Genomic DNA, 24,396 nt, shown 5'->3' on the forward strand with positions numbered 1-24,396 from the left:
CTTAAAAGGATTTCTAGAAGCTTCTCCATCTACTAATCGCCAACAACTTAAATTGCTCTTGTTAGAACTTACAAATTTTTTTTTTCTAATTTGGCTTACAATTTCAAGACCTTAATCACACTGCACTGAGAGAATAAAATTTATGCCACCATGAGAGCTTAACTAAAGCAAAACAGAAATAGATTCTTCACAAAAGGATGTTTCTTTATGCATGTGTTATAGTGAAAGACTCACCCTAATGTTAAATCTCTTCTTTATCTGCGTATAGAAAAAGCCCAAATATGCTCCATGTTCATCACAAAATCTGTACCAGGGACAACTGCAACATCAAATACATTGTCACCCACAAGGGTAATAAAACTATAAATAAAAGTTTGGAAAAGTAAACAACAAAGAAAGAGAGAAAATAGAGAAGAGAAAACAGAGAAAACAGAGAAATCCGAGAGAAAGAGAGGTGAGGCCAGATTCGGGAAAGAGGAAAGAGATCGGCGTGGGGGCTGGGGGAGAAGGAGGGGGTGGCCGTCGAGGTGAGGTGAGGTGACGGTGACGTGGGCTGCAGCAGAGGCGGCGCTAGGCAGTGGCAACCATGGGAAACTCGAGAGAGAAGAAGCTACGGGAAGAAGAGGGAGGGGGAGATCGGCGTCTGCTGGAGGGTAGGAGGAGGAGGTGGCCGGTGAGGTGGGGTCGTTGGCGACGGGCTGTGCGCGGCAGACGCTTCAGCGAGAAGAGGGATTAGGGAGAGAGAGAGGGGGGCGGGGAGGGGAGGGGGGAGATGGCTGAAGGGAAAGGAAATTCCCGAATTTAAATTGTACTATCTTTTGCGGCGAGTTAAGATCGCCGCAAAAACCAGAAACTATCGCTGCTAAAGCCCCCTGGAATAAAAAAAATATTTCAGATAAGTTTATTTACGGTGATAAGTAATAGTCGTAAAAACTAATAACCTCGTCGCAAAAATTAATATCCCACTACAGAACAATATTTATAGTTAAGATTATTTGCGGCGAGAAAACATCGCCGCAAAAAATTATTTACCCACGAAAAGAAAACATTTTTGGTAAGTTTATTTGCGGCAACTTTTTATCGTCAAAAAAAGCATTTATTTCGTCACAAAAATGTTTTTTCCCACAACATTTTACTGGCCGATGTGATTTCGTGATAAAATGCTTTTTTTTTTTTTTTTCACGAGCAGTTTTTGTGTCATCAACACGTTATTTGCCACAATCGTATATCGTGGGAAAAGAATTGGTAGGAAAAGCCCACATTTGTTGTAGTGTGCTGGGAGATTGCATAGCTAGGGATTCTACGAAAGTCATGGCGATCTCCTTCAAATCCTAGCTAGCTACTTCTAATATTAATGGGTTGATAATGGGCAAAGCCAATAAAGAGCTAACAATAAAAGTCGGACACCAGGTAAGAATACAGACTCTCCTCTCTGATTCTAAGAAAAAATTCTCTAAGGAAGAATACTAACTTTGGCATCAGAGATTTTTCAGGATGACCCAAGCCCACCACTTTCTTTGTGTTGCAAGTTGAGTGAATTTAGGGGATGCTTGAGAAATGAGATGAGAATTTTGTTAATAGTAGTAAGATAGTTTGTCAAGTATATTAGTGAGAAAGTCTGAGTTAATTATATCTATCATGAATCAATTGTTCCTTTTTAATTGATCTTCTCTTTGTACTTCCAAAAGGCACCATCCAGCTTGACATTTGAGAAACAGTACCATTATTTCCCATTTCTCTATTTCAATATTCATGGGCTTTCCTGCATTTGCTTGGTGCTGATCATAAAAATAGAAACCCGCTTGCATGGCAATTCCTTACATTCCAGCTCTCTAGACTTGGTCGAATTAAAATTCAACTTCATTTACCATTTGATCACCTCATATATATGTAGCGAGGTACTTGAAAATTTAATTGATCATGATTCTGGGTTGAAAGTTGAAACTTTGAATGCCATATAATTCAGACTTCTAAAGGGTTTTTTTTGACATGTCAAATGATTGAAAAACTTTTTTGTTTTAAATTTTATACTTACCTGTCATTTATTTGATTCTACACATATAAGTGAATAATCAAAAGATAATCATAAAAATTATTTTTCATTTTACGTTGTGTCCGGTATATATCAGTTTGGATATTGATCATGATCTCCTTTTTGTAAATTTAGAATACTATATGTCTAGCCATAGATCGAACAATATATATATTAACGGGTGTAATGTATTTTCCCGTTTGATGTTTAATTTTCACGTACGTTAAGCATCAAATATTGTTCGTGAATGATATATCATGTCCAATATGCAAAATAGCTGAGAAGCGTGAAAGCTGAAAGCTCCGAGTCTCGAAGTTAATTTGCATAAAAAGAAACAAATAAAAATAAATGCAAACTTTACACATGAGTTTATACCCAATTTTTATTTGCTTCTTCAAGCATTATATGTAGCAGATTTTCATAGGGATCAATCTCTACAAGTTCATCTAAAACCTGGTTTAGTAGTAAATCCAGAATCTGTCGCTCGAGCTCTTGGCATACCTCTTCAAACCCTTCAAATCCAAGGGAATTCTTTGCTATCCAATTTGACTGTTCAATATCCGTTTCTGTCATCCTAAAAAGCTGCCCTACCACGTCCACATAATACTGTGTTTCTGGAATGTCCATTTGGTCGTCGCAGTCCTTCTTGATTGCTCCTATTCTACGATCATCCGTATAAGAAACTTTTGGTGAAGATGTTCGGTTTAAATTCAACTCCATAGGCCTTTGATCAGCTTCTGTAACAAATATCATCAACAGAAATTGAGTTAGAAAATGATAACACACACATGCATATATATAAATTATTGGTAAAATTCCAGGAAAAAAGAAACTGAGATATGACCTTGTTGCATTTCAGAATCATTGACTTCAAGAAGATATATAGGACTTGAATTTTGAGAGTCATGACGTTCATCACGCTCTACTTCAACAGCTAAAGTACCCTGAGGTTTTCTGTTCCTTTTGGGCTTGGCTTCCACAGATTGTTTCTTCTGATTTCTCGGCTTGGGTGGACTTTTCTCCTTCAAATTTGCAACATCAGTTCTGTCCTCATTCTTTTTGTGAGTTGGAAGAAGGCTCAAACGCTTAGCAGATCCAGTAGTATTGCGGTTAGAAAGGTTAGTGGAGACAACTCTCCTAGGCTCGTTCCTTAACATGGAGATCCTGTTGTTTTCCTGATTCTCCATCTTCTTCTTCTTCTTCATAGAGTTAGCTCTTTCCCTCGTGTTGATCTCCTTCTTCTTGCTTCTCTGCTCGGCCTTCCCCTGCTTCATATCTCCAGAATCTCTTTCACATTTTCTCACCTTCGTTCCCTTTCCCTTGGTTTCATCCACATTATCCAGAAACACAACCAAGAGATCACGATTCTGTTGAAGTGACAACGCTGGAACCTCCCGAAACGACACCGATGTTCTAACCCGGCGATGCTGAGTTTGGCTTATATCCAACTGCAGCATATAATCAGCAAAACTAACTGACCTACTGCGCACAAGTGAATCAGAGGTTCCTTTTCCAGGGACCCAAATTGTCTCCGGCAATGAATCTAAGCCCATTAGTCGAGCAACGACTCCTGGGTTAGCTGGAGCTTTGATTTTAGCTTTGGCTGTCGGATTTTCCTTCTGATAGTCAGACTTGTCGACTGTCTTCGAGTCAATAACATTATCGGCTGGGTGAGTCGGGAGGCTCCTAAAGCATGAATTCCGGCCAAACAAGCCGGAGAAACAGCCGGAATCGGCATTACGTGAAAAATCAGTCATTGTTCAGTCAGGGGAAAGAGATGGATCAGTAGACGGCTACCCTGGTAGGCAAAGTCTGGCATGCAATACTTAAATAGAAACATGGTGGGAAGGGTTCAAATTTGTCAGCAAAAACATTGTTGCAGATAATTGAGATTAAGGAAGCTAAACAGAGGTTACCAAAAGCATAAAATAATAGGAGGGTAGATGGAAGATGGATCGAGATATAATCCATTAAATTTAGGGGGGAAAGAATAATGTTGGCAGATGAGTACAGGGCTGGGGTTTAGGTTGGTCGTTGAATTCACGTTAGAACAGCCAAAAATGTTGGCCCTACGCGCACTCGAGGCGTATAGAGTGTACGATAAAGAATATCAAGACAAATTAGCCCTCCCGGTCTTGTCTGCCATGCACTCTTTCTTACGTTGATTTAGGCTTTAGCCTTAATGTACGCGCGCCTAGAGACAAGACTATAATGCCTGATTTAGAATTTTGAAACGCTGGCACATCAATTTGGTTCATTATCAGAATTTAATCTTTCGAATGTTTTTCTTGGCTAAATACATTTTTTACTGTTGGAAGATAAACAGACATACCATAAGATTAACATAGTGTGATTATTTAAAAAGTGTAATGATGTACATCATATTATCATCTTATTATATAATATATTTATCATAATTAGATAATGTTCAAATAAGAACTTATAAAAAAATCTTAATTCATGGGATTGTCTTTCCTTTGAATTGAAATTGATAATATCATAAGATTGATGTATATTTTAATTGTCAAAAAATTCTTCTCATCAGTCATTATTTATTATGTCACACCTCACACTTTATAAAAGAAATTATAGATATAAAATATAAGAGTAAATAGTGAATGATAGATAACATTTCTCTTATCATTAAATATCAAATCATCCATAATTTCAAGTGAAAATAGAGAACATGCTTACAAACTGGAAATAACTTTCAAAGATGAGATTTTAAAACTTGAAACAGCATGGCAATTAAGATTATCACCAAACATGTGACAGATTGGACAATGAATATAATAATTGAGCGTGTTGGTTTCCCTATTTTCCAACGTCGACTGTTGAAAGGTCAGAATTACTAAAAAGAATTATTAAATAGGCTTCTTCCGCGAATGCATCGAGTTATATATCTTTTTATTTTTCTCTTTCCTTTATTTAATCAATTCGTTTTTTTCTCTATTCTTCTTTGGAGATCAACGTTAATGTATTTGTGGTGATTCATTTATTTTTTGATTTACAGATTATTTTTTAGATGTTGAAATGAGTTGAGTTAAATTGAATTGAAATGATAAAATATTATTAAAATATTATTTTTTAATATTATTATTATTTTAAAATTTAAAAAAATTAAATTATTTATTATATTTTATATTAAAATTTAAAAAAATTATAATAATAAATTAAGATGCCTTTTCACCCAAATTTATCTATCGGAAATATAATGATCAACGTGCACCGCTGCCGAAATTGCTGACTTTTTGGTATAACGTTTCTAAGTCCGGACCAATGATCGAGGTCTTCCATGTCGTACTAACTCCGATCCGCCGACTTACGCGACTTCGATTTTGGTTCGGGCTCTAAAATCTGGGTATGGGTGGGCCATTTGTCAGTCCTGGACTGGCTACGAGCTGAACTTGCATGCACGAGGCTGGTTTCACTGGTTATTAACTTATTTTATTTTTTTTGTTAATTTATTTATTATGATTGTTTGAAGCTGAAAACTAACATTTTAATTAAAGAAATTCATGGTTTATTATATTAATATATTAAAATATGAAAAAGGTTTCATTTTATATATATTAGTTTTAAAATTAATGTTCAAACGCAACTTAACAAAATATTTCCAAACCTCACTACTCAGTACTCGGCCCTCAAATGGTGGAACGTACGTCAGTCATCCCTTTGAGCACCGACCACCCAAGGGAAGGGTGTCTCCCATGCACCGTCCCACCCGTTTTTCTTAAAGGTTAATGTGTAGCTAGCTGCCTCATGAATCATGTGCTTCCAAGTGTATCGATAAATGTATTTGTTTTTTTATTTTTTATTTATTTTTATAGCATTTGTGTGTGTTTTTAAAATATTAAAAAAAGTATACACACAAATGCTTTAGTATGATTTTCGGTCGTCCTAGCAGCGTCGATCCCTTCTTAAATATTATTTTATATAGTTTTACTTTTATTATTTATTTTTAATACTGACAAGATATAAAAAATACATATATAGCTAGTTTATTAATCTATAAATATTGGAATACAGGAAAAAAAAAACTCAATAATTGGGACTCAAACGTTCCAAAAATTAAAAAGAAGGCTTGCCTTTTCTCTTTTGTAATAGAAAAACTTTAGATACAACTGACTTGGAGACCTGGCATGAAACCAGCGCCAACATGGCAAAACGAAAATGTGTCGTTTTGCCAGAATCTCACTTTCCCCTCCTTCCCCCCAACCCAGAATCTCACTTTCCCTCTCATTCGATTTCTTCCACCCATTATCTATTGCCCCCTCTTTCCGCGTACAGAATCCCACTTTCCCCCCAACCCCTTCGATTCCTTTCCCATTTCCTCTCATAGATTTCCTTCGATTCACCCATTTCAACTCTCTCCATCAATTTCTCCTCACAAACCTACTTCGATTCACCCATTCTATCGAAATCGACCCACGAAACAGTGGTTATATTTTTCCTCAATCACGATGTTTAACCTTCGTTCGTGGTCACCAAAATCCATTTCTCACTTGAAACCCCAGTCCCTTCGATGCTAATCCTAACTTATCCAAAATCGTGCATGTAACCCTAACCCTAACCCAACCCGCCGATTGATCCTAATACTAACTTGTTCAAAATCGAGCGTGTAACCCCAACCCTAACATCAACCATCGAGAAAGAGATCAAGTTAGTTATCCTACAGTTTGGTCATGTGGATTTGGTTTTACTTTCAAGTTCTTTTAAATATCAATTATACTTTATAATTTATGACGGACTGCTTTACTTTCTAGTATAGATTTGAATTACATTTGTAGTGATGCTTATGGCTTTTGTTCTCGATAACATAACAAATATATGCTTGTGGAAGGCTGAATAACATTAATGTGGACGTTTGTAAATTTTCTTTCGAGTCAAATATTTCTTTACCCTCTAGTGCCGACGTTTGTAAATTTATGTCATATGTAGTAAACACAATTTTACATTTTCCTAGCAACCAAACATAATACCTCTGTTCCGAAAACTGCCTTCTGCTACAGGTAATGTTACAGTTTTTACAATAACTTTTACATCAATTTTTACAATGTAAATGTTACAATGTTACTTTTACATCAATCTTTACAATGTTACAAGTAATGTTACAGTTTTTCAGTTTAATTGTTGCATTCTGAATTAGATTGTTTTGGTTACAATGTTACAAGTAAAGTTACAATTCTTCAGTTTAAGTAAACCCTTTTCAACTCTTTAGAACTTGTTTTAGTTTAGTATCAATTCAGTTTAATGAATTACAACTTGTTATTGTTTTTCCCTAGTTTATCATATGAATCACAACATGTCTACATTTGTATTTCAAAAAACACAAGTAATGTTACATCAATTTTTATAATGTGTCATTCTAATGTTTCAGTTTAATTAAGCTTTTTTGGTCTAATTAGAACCTGTTTTTGTTTGGACATCATTTTAGTTTCTCGAATTACATCAACTGGTTTAGCATATGAATCACAAGTAATTGTTCTTTGGTTTTCATAAAGCACAAGTAATGTTACATCAATTTTTACAATTTTTCAGTTTCTCAGTTTTCAGTTTAATTAAACCTTGTTGGTCTAAGAGGAACTTGTTTTTGTTTAACATCAACTTGATTTTGTTTTTCCCTAGTGTAGCATTTGAATCACAAGTAATATGAATCTAAAATTTTTTTTTCCCCCTTTACTTATCAAAACAATTGGTCTTTCCTGCTTACTTGCACATTCTGAGATGGCCTTCGTTCAGATGTCATAATCACCATCATCATCATCATCATCAATGACTTATTCATCCTTTGCTAAACCTCTGTCGATCAACCATTCTGTCACTGTGAGGTTCTAGCCACATTGAGATACTCATATACTGGTAGAAATCCAGGACGACCCTTCTTAGGTTGTCCAAAGTATAACATAGAAGTAACTACTTAATGTGTAGTGCAAGATTCTAAATATAATGATTAATATTATTTACATCTAACATTTTTTTATGTAAATAATCATCAGGGATTACCTTACTGCAAATTTTTCAAATTGGCAGATGGTAATCACGACTATGAACTGCAACTTTAAGAATGTTTAAATGAATTGTTAAGGAGCCAAAGAGAGCTCAAGAAGAAACTTGACGACATCAAGAAGACATTGATTGAGCTTTGTAAGAGAGCGGAGGAGATCGAGAAGAGAGAGTTAGGGCTTCAAAAGCAAGAAGTTGAAATTTGTCGTTCACGTAGATCACTCAGTTTTTATAGGACTTTTGTAGTTATTGTGTCATGTTATGTAGTGGTATGTAGGTAATTTTGGAACTTGGTATATGTTGTGAAGTTTGTAGGCTTATGTTAGACTAATTTAATTGGTGCTTACTAGAGTTCACCAACAAATTTTATGATGTTTGTACTTAGCTTAAATACCTAATCCAGCATAAATTGTACTCTTGATATCAACAAATTTTGAGCTAGAATGAATATATATGTCTTAGTTTTTTCAGCAGGATCAAATTTATTCTCATGTTATTATGAAAGGGAGGCATACAAATTTATCAAATGTATTCTTTAACTTCCAAGATAACAAAACTGCAACCAGAAAACATAAACCATTTCAGCTGACATGCACTTATAAATTTGTATCTATCCTGATGAACCTATAAATTCCAACTAGAGTGATGAACATCCACATATAAATTCCAACGCTTCAACCAGAAAACATAAATCAACTCATGACATATACCAACAAGACTAATGAACATCCACTTATAAATTCCAATGCTGCAACCAGAAAACATAAACCAATTCATGACATACAATAGAAGACTGATGAACATCCACATATAAATTCCAACATCTAATGACAATGGTTACATAATTGTAATATCCAAACCTATCATAAACATAATTAAGTTAAGTATGATTATCATTGGAGCATAACTAACGAAATTATACAAAAGTTACAACTAATGCCTATCTATCCTACTTTCCACTTCTTCCTTCGGCACATGGGCCAAGACTTCACCTATTTGGAACCAAATCACCTCCTCATCAGTGAGAATCAATTTGTTGCTAGCATCCTCCAAATTATCATTAGTTTCCAATGGGAAATAGATAATTTAGTTAGAAGAGGCAAATAATTAAGCGAACAGGAAATATCTATTTAGCTTCATATAAATATACATTTTCACTGTCATATTGCATTCGACATAGTAAAAAGCATTTCATCCTTTAATGAGCTTTAAAGTAGACAAAAATTAAGGGTAACCAACAAAAAAAAAACATAAAAAAGAAACTGGAAAACTCAAGGGCAACCAAGCGACTGACCTACTTTGCATCTATAGTAAATTGATTACCCTATACTCTTATCTTGTAAACATACTGTACAGTGGGAAATCCCTTTTACATGATATCCAACTACTAAACTAGTATGATTATATCTTGGAGACCCTAATTAAGGGAATGTTTAGAAATAATTTCCATCTCATAAATTACATTCAATACACAAAAAGTATTTGGATATTAAAATGATACCATATCATTGCGCCGATTGTAATCCATCCCCGTAAGGTTGCGTCGGTTGTGATCTGAAACTCTTATTCATTAGGATCCCAGCCAAATCATTTGTATCTAAGACCTTTTATACGACATCACTGACTTTTCTATTACATTGAAAAAAGTGGGATTTCCTTGGACTAAGACTGTGGTTATGGATATTATGCACTGTAGTCAACCAAAACTTTCCATCAAATTTTAAGGTATTAATCTTAGCCTTACATTCTGTCTTTCCTGTCGGACGTGGGTTGGTGACATTTAAAGTCCTATTTTGGGCCTTTCCACCGAGGGCAAAAGCAAGGATTACATATCTAATAGTCTCATCATCTCCTCTCTCAGTCATTTTTGTCATCATCTCAAACCTGCATTTCTTACAATATTGCTTATAATAACTCATTAAATCTTAGAGGGAATTAAACTCCATCCCCGACTTTAGCTCCTTAATCATATCATCACCATCCATCTGCACATTCTGAGATGTCTCGGCATTGTCATCCTCGGTTTCTTGTGAATTTTTTATATCCTCATTACTTTCTTTAATTCTAGAGTATGTACATGCTTCTGTTTTCCTACCATCGGGTCTATTATCCTCTAAACCAACTGGTTTGCTTGTAGTGGAGCTTGTATTGTTGAGAGGAGTCGGAGATTCCATGTTATGTTGAAATGGGTAAACGTTTTGAAAAAAACAATTAAAAATAAGGGAAATAAAACTCATGAAAAGAAGCCAACATATTTAAATTAAATAACATGCTATCACCAGAATGGATATTGGTTCCCAACTGGATATGGCAGAAAAGCCGGTGACCACGCAGGCACTGGTCCATAGTAACCAGACATGTAATTTGGGATGTTTGGACAAGTTGATGGTATATCTTGCCATGTTATTGCATTAAGTTATTGTTTTTTTTTTTTGGAAATAAATATTAACTCAACAAATTCTAATTCACTTTTCATATATTAAATGAAATAACATATTGTGGATGGTGGATTTGAGCTAGATGGTGTTAGCGTAGATTGATGTTTTTTCTCGTTTCCCATGCTGAGATATTGACAATATTAAGTTCAGTACATACAAATTCTTAGATATTTAAATCTCTACATAAATAGCATGAACAATATTAAGTTCGGCACATTCTCATTCGTTACTCTATTTTAAGTAAAAAAAAACAATAGCATGTACTGCTTGTAAGGCAAAAAAAAGAAAAGAAGTCATGTACTATAGAACATAAAGTCATGTACTGCTTGTAAGTGTTTGTATAAAGATGCTCGGTCATTTAAAATCTAGTTGGGAATATATTTCAATCCAAACAATGATGCCTACCCACATTCCCTTTTCTGATTCTTGCACTAACTTTGGAACTTTTATGGTTGCAATTGTGTAGCCATCTCCTATTAAACAAGGTTACCTTTTGGATTCAACTACTTTCTCAAGATAACATGATTCAACTACTTTCTCGAGATAACATGCAGCTCATAGCCTCATAAAAGATCATTTCATTAAGAAAAATATTCAATTCCAACGTCCAGATTGTTTGTTCCAATATTGAGGGAACTTTCCCGTTCCCCATGATGACACATAAATAAAGTCATTAAGTATACCAAGGTATTAATAAATTTCAGCATCAATGAATTTTTTTATGGGTAAATTTCAGCATCAATATATAATCTCATACACACATCAAGTGAAAATTAAGACAAAACAAAAATGTCAAGCTTGGTGGGGACACTAGGAGAAACAAATGACTTTATTGTTCTAGAATATAAGACAATACAGTCACGTCAAGGAATGAGCAAAATAAAAGAGACAAAGCTTCTCCAAAAGGTGAGTAACTTTTCTATACCATCCACATTTAATGAATAGAATAAAGTGTTTCCATTTTACTTATGAAAAACAAAAATAATAACATTGGCTTAAACACACAGTAAGCTATATTTCTCACCCTTGAAAATCCATTTCTTCTTCTTTTTCCCTTACAAAAACTAAAGAAATAGAGTATTATTAGAGTCACTTTGTCTTACACTCTCCAAGCTCTCACTAGTGACAAACAAGCATCAGATTCATCATACACATCAGGAAAGTAACTTTTTTAGATTCAGTATCCATTGAAAACAAAAGCATGGTATAAAATTTGTAACTAATTTGCAACTCTTGAATCTTTCCTTCAACGCAAAGATATAACCTGTGAGCAACTGTAAATATATAATTCACAAACATCGCAGCAACATTTCACTGAGATTCCAATGAGATAGTACACAAACAAAACTCTAGAAGATCAAACTTTTGATTACCTAATAAATTTCACCGGCTTGAAGAACTGATGGAAACTCTCACGGTGTTCATGCAGACCTCTCTCTCACCCACAATGCCGCAACCCAGAGATTTGTAGGTTGTGACGACGGCGACCGAAATGGGCGAATGAACATCCTTCAGACACACTGCGAACTCCTTCTTCAATTTCGCTCGAAATCTCTTCCTCTGTTTTGTTTTCCTTTCCCTCCCAATCCGCGTATAGTATGTTTCATGTTATGTTTTGGTTTTTTTTTCTTTTTTTTATTTATTATTTTATCAGCTGATGTGGTAGACTGCCACGTCAGCTGGTTCCGCACCCGGGCCTCAACCAGGTTGTATATAGAAGAGTTATTTATAATAAGAGATCGACTATATCCTCTCTCTCTCAGACACAAAATCAAAGGCTAGCTCCAGATCTGATTTTTCGCCAGAGGAGGTTCCTCCATTCACCTACCTTGTCTATCAAGATTTCTTTTACTTAGTTTTATTTTGATTTCTTCAAGGCCAAAAAAGACAGATCTATAGCTTTCAAATAACTCTCGTGAGACACGCGCAACACAAGCAGATGCACAAATCAAAAATCATTCGGAGGAAAGTGGTAGTTTTGTGAAAATCACTGCACGTGGTTCTCATGCATTGCCCCACATCTGCACGTAGTTCTCACGCTCCACCCCTTTCGGCTGCTTTTTTCGACACACACCAGATTACCGGACTCGCTACAACTAGACCTTTCAGATATGACATTTGTGGCTAAAAAGAGACAAGTATGTTGCCTTTATGAGTTGTCACAAATTTTGAAGTCTACCAGAATTTGTCCAAACTGTAATCCGTCCTTTTTCGCATCTATCTTACTGCTTTCATTTTTTATTTCCTTATAGTTAATTAAAATAAAAAAAAAATCTTCGTCTCTCGGACGTTTGTCTGTAGAGGTTGAGTTATCTCTTTCTATGAAGGATGAGCTTGAGTCTCTGTTTAGGCAGAGAGACATTTGTCTGTAGAGAGTATTGGCAATAGTGAAGACGAGATCAGCCAAAAAAGGAAATAATGTACTAGTGGAGGTTCAAATGCATTATTTTGGTTTATGATGTCATGTTTGATATAGAAACATCTCAGAATATATCCGGTCTTGGATATAAGTTTCTGTAATAAATGAATGATATAATTTCCCTTAATGCAATAATAAGGGACACTGTCATGTTAATTAAAACCCACGACAAAATAGAAGAAATAACAAAAACAAAATCAATGTTCGTATTTAATTGGCTTTCAATAGTAGAACAAGTGCATTTTTCTGAGATTTCATAAAATAATGCAATAATAAATTCCATATATAGAGTTTCTAAAATCATGCTGATTAATCTTGTAATTATAAGATTTGCCATAAATAACACCTAGAGGGGGTGAATATGTGTATGTCACAATTCTTTGTCTAATTTTAATTCATGTAAAATATTAGCAATGAAATAGACATAAAAATATGAATGATAATGAAAAACAAACTCACCACTAGACAAGGGATTTTGGTGATGGAGGAAAACATTTTAAAGAACTCTTTAGAGGTAAAACCACTTCAAGGCACACTACCCAGAACAAACCAATTCCACTATTTGAAGATTAATACAAGTAAGTTTCTTACAAATCCTTTGTATTATGAATCTTTTACTTGCTACTACAAAACGATCCATTTTGTCCCTACTGCAGTAGCAGCTCTGAAAATCTTCAAACTTGAATTCTTCTTTTGGAATTCCAGTGAACTCACCTCAATTCACAATATCAATATTCTTGTTTCAATGTGTGATTTACAAAAAATCCACGAGCAATAATTCTTGTAAAAGTCTCGAAACTCTTTTCTCTCTTGGCACACTTGGGTACCTTATTAATATCTAATTGAGTAATTTTATTGACCAATTTCATGCTCCTTGAAAGATTCTTAAATTAATCAAACTCTTTTTTAATGTCAAAATCGCATTCATCATGAAACTCTAAAAATGGCTTGTCGTAACAAGTTCCTACTGGAACACTAACCCTTCTTTAGAATTCTAGAAACTGCGACCTTTATCCAAATTTCGAGTTTTGCAATTTTCAAATCTCCATCTTCATCCAATACTCAATTTTATCTAATCAAATAAAGTATTGTAGACAAATTTAATCTCTTATCAACTCTTACCCATTATCCCTATAGATAAGTCTTATCTATCAACCCAAAACGTAATAACAAAACTTACTCATTGTCATTATCTTTATAGATAACCCAAGAGAGTAAATGCAATATGTCACACCTCGTATCCAGGGTGAACCCTTTAACTTGAAGACTACAATGACAAGAATTTAAATACAAAAGTCCTCCAAAGTCAAATGTTTCAAAAAGTTCTTCCAAGTAAAATAAACTGCTAACAGAATTTCTCTTAATTTAGCCGAATCCACTTATGTCACCTGGCATGCACTTGTCTCACATTTGTTTTATAATTTTATCACGTGTTATCTATTCCAACTGTCACAACCACCAAAGTTGTAATACCCAACCCAATAATTTCTTTTAGTAAAAGCCCAAGTCATTAAGGTTTGGAAGAGTAGCTTAATACCATCAATAAAAACCCAAGCCAAACGACTTGTTAAGTACTAGTCGATTGGGAGCTGATGGATTTGCACTTAAAGTGTACAGTTTCACTAAAAGGATACCAACACATGAAACAAAACTATAATGTGAAATCTCTTCTCTTGAGCTGGACACTTCTTTCAACTGTCTGCAAAATAAACAAAAAATTATTCCAGCATTCTTCTCTCTCTTTCTCTCTCTCTTAAAGCTCCATAAAATTATGCACCACATGATGCCAAGTAACTATAGAATGTTCAAGCTCCCCCGACCTGGCCTTCAGATTATGTACGTTGTCGTTGTTCGTAACATAGCTCCTTATTAATTCCTAGCCATCAGTCTCCTCCCCAAGTTAATGGTGTTATCCCTATAAATACCCTTAACTTGAAGCTCTTCATTGCACTCAATTCAGTTTCGAGTTTTACCATCTTTTTTCACTCAAAATATTATTCTCTTTCAATTCTTCTTCAATTGGAATGATTTCGGTATGTCTATTTATATTCTTCATTTTTTTTATATGTTTACATCGTGTTGTTTGTAGTTGATTGGAGCTTGAAATATATGTTTATATTACGTTAGTGGGTAATGGTGATTTTTTTGGATTAACTTGTGTTGTTGGATGCATGTTTAGAGAAAAATTCTTTTGAAATTAGTAGAACTATATTGCTACTAGATAGCTTGGGAACTTGAGTGCCTATATAGAATCAAATACGTTATTTTTTTTCCCTGTGATAGCTTATTTATTTTATGAAACCTAATTGTGTGTTATTAAATCATTATTTATTTTTTATGATGTGAAATTGTTGCCTTCTTGTTAATCTCATACGAGTCTCTTGACATGTCTGATGGCATAAATGGGTGGTCTTTCTAAGTAACGGAATATGTGCAGCAAATCTCAATATAAGATAGATGAAATTGGGTATGCCTGAAATGCAAAAAGTTTGTCTTATGCTACAGAAGATGGGATTGTTTTAAAAGTTGCAATGAATCCAAACAAATTAGGTGCTTTTACTTCTTCATGATCTGCTAGCAAACAAAGTCATTAGATACTACTACGTACATATGCATGCCAATCATATTTTGGCCTCTATATATATATATATATGGCAATAATCAGAAGAATAAAAAGGTGTAGACCCACTCAATGAGAAATGTGTGGGGAGGATAACTATATTGAAAGACACTGAAAATGTGTAGACCCTAAACAGAAAAGAAAATGGGAAGGATAAGTACACCGAAGGACATTGAGAAAGTGTAAATCCCAAATGGAGAGAAGTTTTTGGGAATAATAGCTACCATTGAAGGGATAGTTCCCTATGTAGAAAAATTTATGGAAGTGCTTTTTAACATTGTACTAGATCTTTAATTTACGTCAATACCATAATTTAGTTATCATTTTTAATTTTCAGTTTTTTCTTGATTTATCAATGAGACTCATGTTACACCTAGCTTAATCAATCCTACATACCAAGCCATTGACTTACGTTCTACATGTAAAGTTTTTAGTTTACAGAATTTAAAGACGGGCACACCAATAAAGAGACTTAGATGACACATGGGAGGGTTAGAAAGAAAGCTATGGAATTAGTGATATCTGTAGAATTGTTAGAATTTTATTTAGGATTTTATAAAAAGAACAGTTTGAATTTAATTAGTTTAATGGTCTAAACTTAGTTTATTATAAAGGTTTTTAATTAACTTACTCATTTTTATTACCATTCTGACGTCAGTAGTTTCACCTCCTATATTTAAGAATAATTGAGGCATGACAAAATTCATCTAAGAAAATAGTGAAGATAAAGGGGTGAGTCCATTGATTCAATAACCATCAACCATATACTAGTGTGTAAACATGAGTAAGGTACATAATGCAAAAACAAACAATTCTCAAGAAAAATGTCTTTCCCTCCCAACAATACCAATCAACATGCTCAAATTTTCACAAAATATTGAACAATCATTAAAGTCCCTAACATTCGATCAACTCAAACATCAACTCAACACTAGTAAGGTCTAGTGATTTACCTACTATTAATGATGATCCATCTTAGGCTTGGGGAGGCAAGGGTGTGCAGAGTGCGACTTAGGCTTGGCGGCATGGCTCGGCATACATAGTGATGGACAAAGACACAAAACAGAGAAGTGTTAGCTAGAAAGAGAATGTCAGAGAGAGAAAGTAGCAAACAGAGTGTGACAGAGAAATCAAGAGAGAGAGAGTACTCATCAACGAGGCAAGGCGACGTCGACGTCAATTGTAAGAATTTGAGAGAAAAACCAAGACGAGGTATTGAGACAAAACTCGATTCTTATTGCATTGTGTAATTGATACATGGTTATGTTACACACAAACACATATATATACATTGCAGAAAAACAAAAAGGACTAAAAGGAAGAGTCCTAAAGTTAACCTTTTATCTTCTACTGTTTTACAAGCAATCTATTGCAATCTGATGCCTTTGACATTGCTTTTCATTTCTTTCATCACTTTATTTTCTTTTGTGTGTAATCAGTGCAACCTTTGAAGTTGATCTATCACCACATACTTTCCTTTTGTTGCTTTGCTTTTCTATGCTAGTACTTTACACATTTTAACTGCTGCATTTGTGCTTTCCATCAACTTGGTTGTACCAGTCTATTGCATGGTACTTTCTGCATGCTGCATCTTCATATCAACACCATCAAGAGTCTCATCTTGATGGTGGTGCACACGAGCATGGTCATCATGCTTCAATATCCCCCCCCCCCCCCCAATATGGAGAAGAGATATTGGCTATTCCCGTCTAGGAGAGGTGATAATGAAGTAGATAAGAGGGATAAGAAGGGAGTGCCTTAGTAAATATATCTTCCAGTTGTGAGGTGGTGCAAACATTACTTGTTCTTATGCTCCCTTCTTGAATTTTATCCCTAATCAGATAGTAATCAACCTCTATTTGCTTTGTCCTTTCGTGGAAGACAGGGTTGGCTGCTATGTGAAGTGCAGCCTGGTTATCACAAAATAAAACAACAGCTTGAGGATGATTAATAAGGAGATCAGTAAGGATTTGTCATAGCCATGTGAATTTAGTAGTGGCAGAAGCCATTGCTCTATATTCCACTTCTGCAGATGACTTAGACACAACTGGTTGCTTCTTTGATTTTCAAGAAATCAATGAGTCTCCCAAAAATAAGCAATAACCTATTACAAAACGTCTAGTGTCTGGACATGAGGCCCAATCTAAGTCACAGAATCCCCTTAGCTGAATAGGTGATGAAGATGATAGAAAAATCCCTTGACCAGGAACTCCTTTTAGGTGTCTAAGCACCTTATGAGTTGCTGCAAGGTGGGAAGTGGTTGTTCTGCCATAAATTGACTTAGAATCTGGATATGATAGCTAATGTCTGGCCTACTGAAGATGTAGTTGTAGCAAGCAACACATTGAACATTCTCATGTGGGGAAAAACTATGCTAATACTATAGTGTTAACATAATGTTAGTAATACTATGTATTAATATAATAATACTATAGTATTAGTAATACTATAGATTAATAAAACTTAAGATTACTATATACTAATACTATAATATTACTAACACTAACTATATATTATATTAATACTATGGTGTTAGTAATACTATAATGTTAGTCATACTTTAGTGTTAGTGTTACTAATACTATAGTGTTAGTAATATTATATATTAATATAACAATACTATAATATTAGTAATACTATAGACAACTAACACTTAAGATTACTATATACTATATACTAATAGAAATTATAACTATAATCATTATAGCATATTTCAATATCTATCGTAAACGTTCGAACAACAATACAAATCGTTCGAACGACATGTAAATATTCGAATGGTTTTTGCCATAAAGTAGTACATTCGAACGCTTCTGCGAAGATTTTCATGTTGGAAAAGTTTGCCGCTCAATGAACTTTTCACATTCAATTGGAAAATATTGTCGTTCGAATGCTTAATTGCTAAGAGTTCGCCCAGGTGACAGATTATTCTGCCGTAATATGTTGTACATTAAATCGCAAGACGCCATTTTGATACAAGGGAACTTATTATAACTACTTATGTAAGTCGTAATAAGTTCAAAATGCATAAATCTCTCCCAGTGCCGTCAATCCCTCATTTCATCATTCTTCTCCTTCAACCCAATTTCAGTCAAATTTTTCTCTCCGACATCCTCCATTTTCTTCCAACAATTCTTTATTCTATGCATATCACAAAGAGGGTTGCACACTTGTATTGATTAAAGGTATGATTTTTGTTAAACATAGTTTTACATTAACTAATTTTCTTCATTATATTCATTTTACAGTTTATATATATATTGTGTAGGTGTTTATTAAAGTGTTTGGAGTTGCACACGAATTCTTTGAAAGTATGTTCATGTTTTGTATATATAAATGATGTATTTATGTGTTTATCTCTATAGTGAATTGATCTTTGAGTTGATTTTTGAGTTTGTGTTTTGTCTACATTTGATGTCTGGATTCTAACGAACACTATAATTGACCGTTCGAATGGATTTTTCTGTTCGAACAAACTTATAGGGTTCGAACGGTTGTACTTCTGATTTATATATGTCGAATGAAAATAGTATAAAATAATATTCTGAAAAAATACTTAATATTTAATATAAAGATAATATAAAACAATAGTAAAAATACATAATACTAATAAGAATAGTATTGAAAAATAATTAATGAAAAAATTATAATTAATACTTAAAAAATAAATATTACTTCAATTATAAATAATATTAAAAAAATCTTAACATATTTATTTAATTAGAATAGTTAGAATGAGAATATTCTTAGAAAATACTTAATTAATATGAAAATAATATAAAACAATAGTAAACTACATAATACTTAAAATAAGAATAGTATCAAAAAATAATTAATGAAAAATATTTAGTCTTTATACTTAAGAAACAAATAATACTTAAATTATAATTAATATTAAAAAACTCTTAACATATTTAATTAGAATAATTAGAATGAGAATATTCTTAAAAAATACTTAATACCTAATACGAAAATAATATAAATACATAATACTTAAAATACATTTTTTTGTATTGTATAATTGTATTCTCGTATTTTGTATTGTTATTATGTGATATTATCGTATCTTGTATGTCGTATTAAAATAATCCTTAGATCCGTTCGAGAGTTATCAATCCTATTGAATGGTTGATTGATAATTCTTGAATTGTCCAGATTGGATAATTTGGGATTGTAAGTTCATTGTCGCAAATTATTTAATTATATTTATTGTGTCCAACATCATGATTTTGGTAGTCTTCTAATATTGTTCTCTTGATATGCAGTTCTAGTTATGGTGCATCGAACTATTACTTGTCTGTGCACATGACTAAATGAACATATTTGGAGAACTATGGAAATATGCTGCTGAAATTTTCTTAAATGTGACAGATAATAGTTGGTAGGTTGACAATTATGACCTTACAATCTCGTATGAGATAGGACCAACTACCAAGTGAAATGAAGAAATTGCACAATATGTTAGATAAATGCTTGTTTGTTGATACATGTGACTGTTTGTAATAAGGTATTAGACATTAATAAGAGTTGGATGTGAGTTAAAGATTGGTTGAGTGAATACTATAATATATAAGCTGAAGGTGTTAAAAATTTTTGGAGTTTGCATCTTGTACAGTTGATAATGATAGACGTATTAGATGCCCATGCAGAAAATATAAGAATTTGCGCTCTCATAAGATAGACTTGGTGAGAGAGCATTTGTTTGTCAAAGGTATTAACCAAGGTTATACTAATTGGGTCTTACACGGAGAACTATATGCAGTGTCATTCGAGTCTCGACTTGAAGAAGAAGACATTGATGAAGATGTACATTCAAAGGTTGTTGGTGATGAATATGAAGAGGATATAGAATAAATGTTGGGTGACATTGGTGCGGAAATGTTTATAGATAAAGGTGATGCGGATGCATCAAATTCAAATGATGCTGGTCGTAACACTTTTAAACACTTGTGTAATGATTCACAACGTGAGTTTTATCCAGGATGTAGAAGCTGGCATTACAAGTTGTCATTTATAGTTAGACTGCTTCATATAAAATCCATGAGCCGAATATCTATTAAGGTTGTTAATATGTTGCTCGAGCTGTTTAAAGAGGCACTTCCATAGACAATATTTTACCCTGTAACTTTTATGAAGCAAAATAGTTGAAAAGTAGACTTGAGTTTGACTACAACGTAATATATGCATGTAAAAATGATTGTGTGTTATTTTGGCAAGAGAATGAACAACTGAATGAGTGTTCATGGTACTTGGCCTGTTGTACTTATGCAGTATAATCTACCACCGTGGAAGTGTTTGAAACATCCATATTTCATAATGAATTTGCTCATTCCAGGTTTGAGATTATCGAGAAATTATATAGACATACACTAACGGCCACTGATTGCAGAATTGAAAGATTTGTGTGAGAATGTGATCTTAACATTTAATTCATCAACCGACAAGTCGTTCAAAATGCATACTGCCATGTTATGGACAATAAATAATTTTCCTGCTTATGGAAACTTGTCAAGTTGAAGTACTATGAGGAAAATGGTACGTCCAACTTGTAACTAACATACTGAATCTAAATTGTTTATGTATGGGAGGAAACTATGCATCATGGGTCATCATTGATTTTTACCTGGTGACCACAGATGGCGTGAAAATGCTAAGATTTTGATGACATTGTTGAATGGGGGTAGCCTCCACCAAATTTGTTTGGCGAAGATGTACTTGCACAATTTGTAAATGTCAAAACTAATGATTTTGATAAAAAAAAAAAAAAAAAAACAACAACAACAACAACAAAAGATGAAATGAAATGTAACTAAGTTGAATTGGACAAAGAATAGTATATTTTTTGAACTCCCCTACAGGTCGACGTTAAAATTGCGGCATAGTTTCGATGTTATGCATATTGAAAAAATATCTGTGAGTCTGTGTTAGAAACATTTATGTCAATTGAAAGCCAAATGAAGGATATTATAAACTCACGGAAAGATTTGAAACGGTTAGGAATAATTCCGAAAATGCACTTGTAACAAAGTGGTTTGTCTGTCTATATGTCAATTGGGTAGTATATGTTGTCAATGAACAAAAAAGTTACATTTTGTGAGTTGTTGATAAAGATTAAATTACCGGATGAATATACCTCGAATCTAACAAGATGTGTGCAAACAAATGACTAGAAAATTACTAGTCTAAAAAGTCATATATTTTTACAACGTATCTTGCCTGTTGGCATCTAGGGATACTTGACGAGAGATGTGAGGGTGACTTGGACTGAGTTGGGTGCATTTTTTAAAAAATTTATGTACTAAAATGTTAAATGTAGAAGCTTTAGATTGTATGGAACGAGAAATTGCTATAATATTATGTAAGCTGGAGAGTATTTATCCACCATCATTCTTGGACGTTATGGTTCACTTAGCCATTCATTTGCCACATGAGACTCGACTCGCAAAACCAGTCCAGTATAGATGGATGTATCCTATTGAACGATTCATTGAGAAGTTGAAACGCACAGTGGGTAACATGGCCCCCCCAGAATGATCAATTGCAGAAACATATATTGATTATGAGTGGCATATATTCTGTTCCAAATACTTCCAAGGTGTTAATGCGAGATTTGATCAGCTAGAAAGAAACTTTGATGTTGATCAAGCAAGACAGCGAAACGGATTTTCTATGTTTTCCCAACAACTATGTCCACTTGGTGCAGTGCATGATTATGATTTGTGTGGAAGAAAGTTTGAGAAAGCTCAGTGGTACGTGCTAAACAATTGCCTCGAGATAGAGAGCCACTTGAAGTAAGTTCACATTATCTGTTAATTAATATTGTAATTTATTTTATGAAATTTTATGAATATAATTTTTTTGGTAATATTTAATTTCAGTACTCAAAGAACTGAGTAAATGGTATAGACCAGAAACATGAAGAGGAGTTCTCGGAATGATTTGAACAACATGTAATTAAATTACATATGCGAGTTTGTACTAAATTAAAAAATACATTGGATTATTTATTTTTAGATGTTTATGCATTATTTAATATGTAGGTTGTAAATTTACATGCGAGTAATCCAAACAATATATTGGACGAACTGTATGCACCGGTCGTGACTCCTCAAGATGCGTTGTTCCATATTCTGCATGTATTTCTCAAGGAAGTATGTATCATACAATGGATCAAGAACGCTATATAAAAACACAAAATAGTGGTGCCTAGTTGAAAAAAGTCATGAAGGAGACAACGTTGATTTTTATGGGGTTATTGTCAATATAATTGGAATAAGATATTTGGGAGAGATTGTGGTGCATCTTTTTAAATGTGATTGGTGGGATATAGGCAATCCTCAAAGGGAGAGCGCCATGATGAATATTTTTTGAATCTTAATACATCAAAAAAATGTATGAAGATAATCATTTTATTTTGTCTTCTCAAACATCTTAATTATTCCACTTAGATGATCCTGAGTTAGGAAATGAATGGCGAGTAGTATAAAAATTTTCTCCAAGAAATATATATGACGTTATACATAAGGCGGAGGGACAATATAAAGATGAATATGATCCCTCTACTCAAGAAGTATACCAAGAGAGTCAACTCGTCTTTAACTCATTTGTAAATTTGAGCCAACATGAGATGATCTCATCACATAGGGAAGATATTGAGGCTGAAATTGTTGATGCGACAATTGAGCAAAATATTGAGTCGTCTGAAGTATCTACAGATGATAAGAGCAAATCTATAAATGAAATTGATACTGATGATTGACCGATTTTGTGTTCACATTACACAGCATCTCGAAATTATGTCACCGAAGAGGAAGGAAGTTTGCATCCCATCTCCATTTGTTCCTAGCTCTCCGTCTAATTCACCACTACAAATTGACTCTACCAAACAAGATAAATATCTAATCTAATACTCTTTTTTTTCAAATAAGATAATTAATAATTGATACAAGATAAATAACTAAATATTTTATAGAGTTATGAGCACAATCTTGTCAAGGTCAAGGCACTACTAAAGGCGTCACATTGGAGAAATATCGTAAAGTGGGTAAGATTAAGGTTAACATTTTTAACGAACATATTGGAGGCGAGTGACAACAAGCAGCTTGGCTTGTATCGCATGTGGATGCTCTTACAAGGACTTAAGCACCTTTGGCTATAAGTTCATGGCATAAAATCCCACAAGATGTGAAAGAGCTTATCAAGAAACGTTGTTTGATACGTAATATTTAAATAATGAATTTATATTTATATTATTTAATATTCTAAGTGATAATATCTGTGAATATATTTTTTCAATGATGACTTTAAACTAAATTTTTGTCGGAGAGAGGGGCGTAAGATAGCCGATAAACTTATGTGTAATGCATTCCGCAAGTATAAGGTGAAATGTCATGAGCATTACAATAAGTACGAGAACAAAGAAGATGCACACCAGCATTCTTTTTCAGGATGTCCGACCTTTTGATTGGAAAAAATTTTGCGATATATTTAATAATCTATCATATAAGGTAAATTAAATGAATTCTTTACGTGTCCTATTTATCATTTTCGCTTATTAATATTTACAACTTATATGTAAGAGCGAAGTTCTATAAACAAAACAAATAGATCGAAGTTAAAAATTCATCATCATGCATGCTCAATATCTTTCCATCACCTCTCTATGAAATTGGTAATATACTTTTTATTTTTTATAGTTTATTTTTTGGAGGTACTAATTTTAATATTGACTTTATATCTGAACAATTTCTCTTGTAGCAAGAGTCAAACACCAATTATGATCTGACAAAATTATATGTTGCATCACATACTGATCGTAATGGAGAGTAGACTCATCCCAATGCTCGTGAAAATTATGTAAGTATTATAATCTGTTTTAATT

At 33.6% G+C, this 24,396-nt stretch overlaps 1 protein-coding gene across 1 annotated transcript; it reads right to left on the bottom strand.

Annotated features, from left to right (window-relative positions):
• Positions 1–2,297: 2,297 nt before the first annotated feature.
• LOC108994853 lies at positions 2,298–3,988 on the bottom strand. The gene is made up of 2 exons (XM_018970248.2): positions 2,877–3,988; positions 2,298–2,769 (listed from the first exon to the last, which is right to left on the bottom strand). The coding sequence occupies exons 1-2, from the start codon at positions 3,787–3,789 to the stop codon at positions 2,402–2,404; spliced, it is 1,281 nt and encodes a 426-aa protein (XP_018825793.2). The 5' UTR covers positions 3,790–3,988; the 3' UTR covers positions 2,298–2,401.
• Positions 3,989–24,396: the final 20,408 nt, after the last annotated feature.

The sequence above is a fragment of the Juglans regia genome, chromosome 3 (genome assembly GCF_001411555.2).
Source record: "Juglans regia cultivar Chandler chromosome 3, Walnut 2.0, whole genome shotgun sequence".
Lineage (NCBI taxonomy): Eukaryota > Viridiplantae > Streptophyta > Magnoliopsida > Fagales > Juglandaceae > Juglans > Juglans regia.

Coding starts and splice junctions, on each gene's coding strand:
- LOC108994853 (XM_018970248.2), bottom strand. CDS start 3,789: ATGACTGATTTTTCACGTAATGCCGATTCCGGCTGTTTCTCCGGCTTG. Junction 2,770..2,876: donor TGATTCTGAAATGCAACAAG/GTCATATCTCAG, acceptor TATTTGTTACAG/AAGCTGATCAAAGGCCTATG.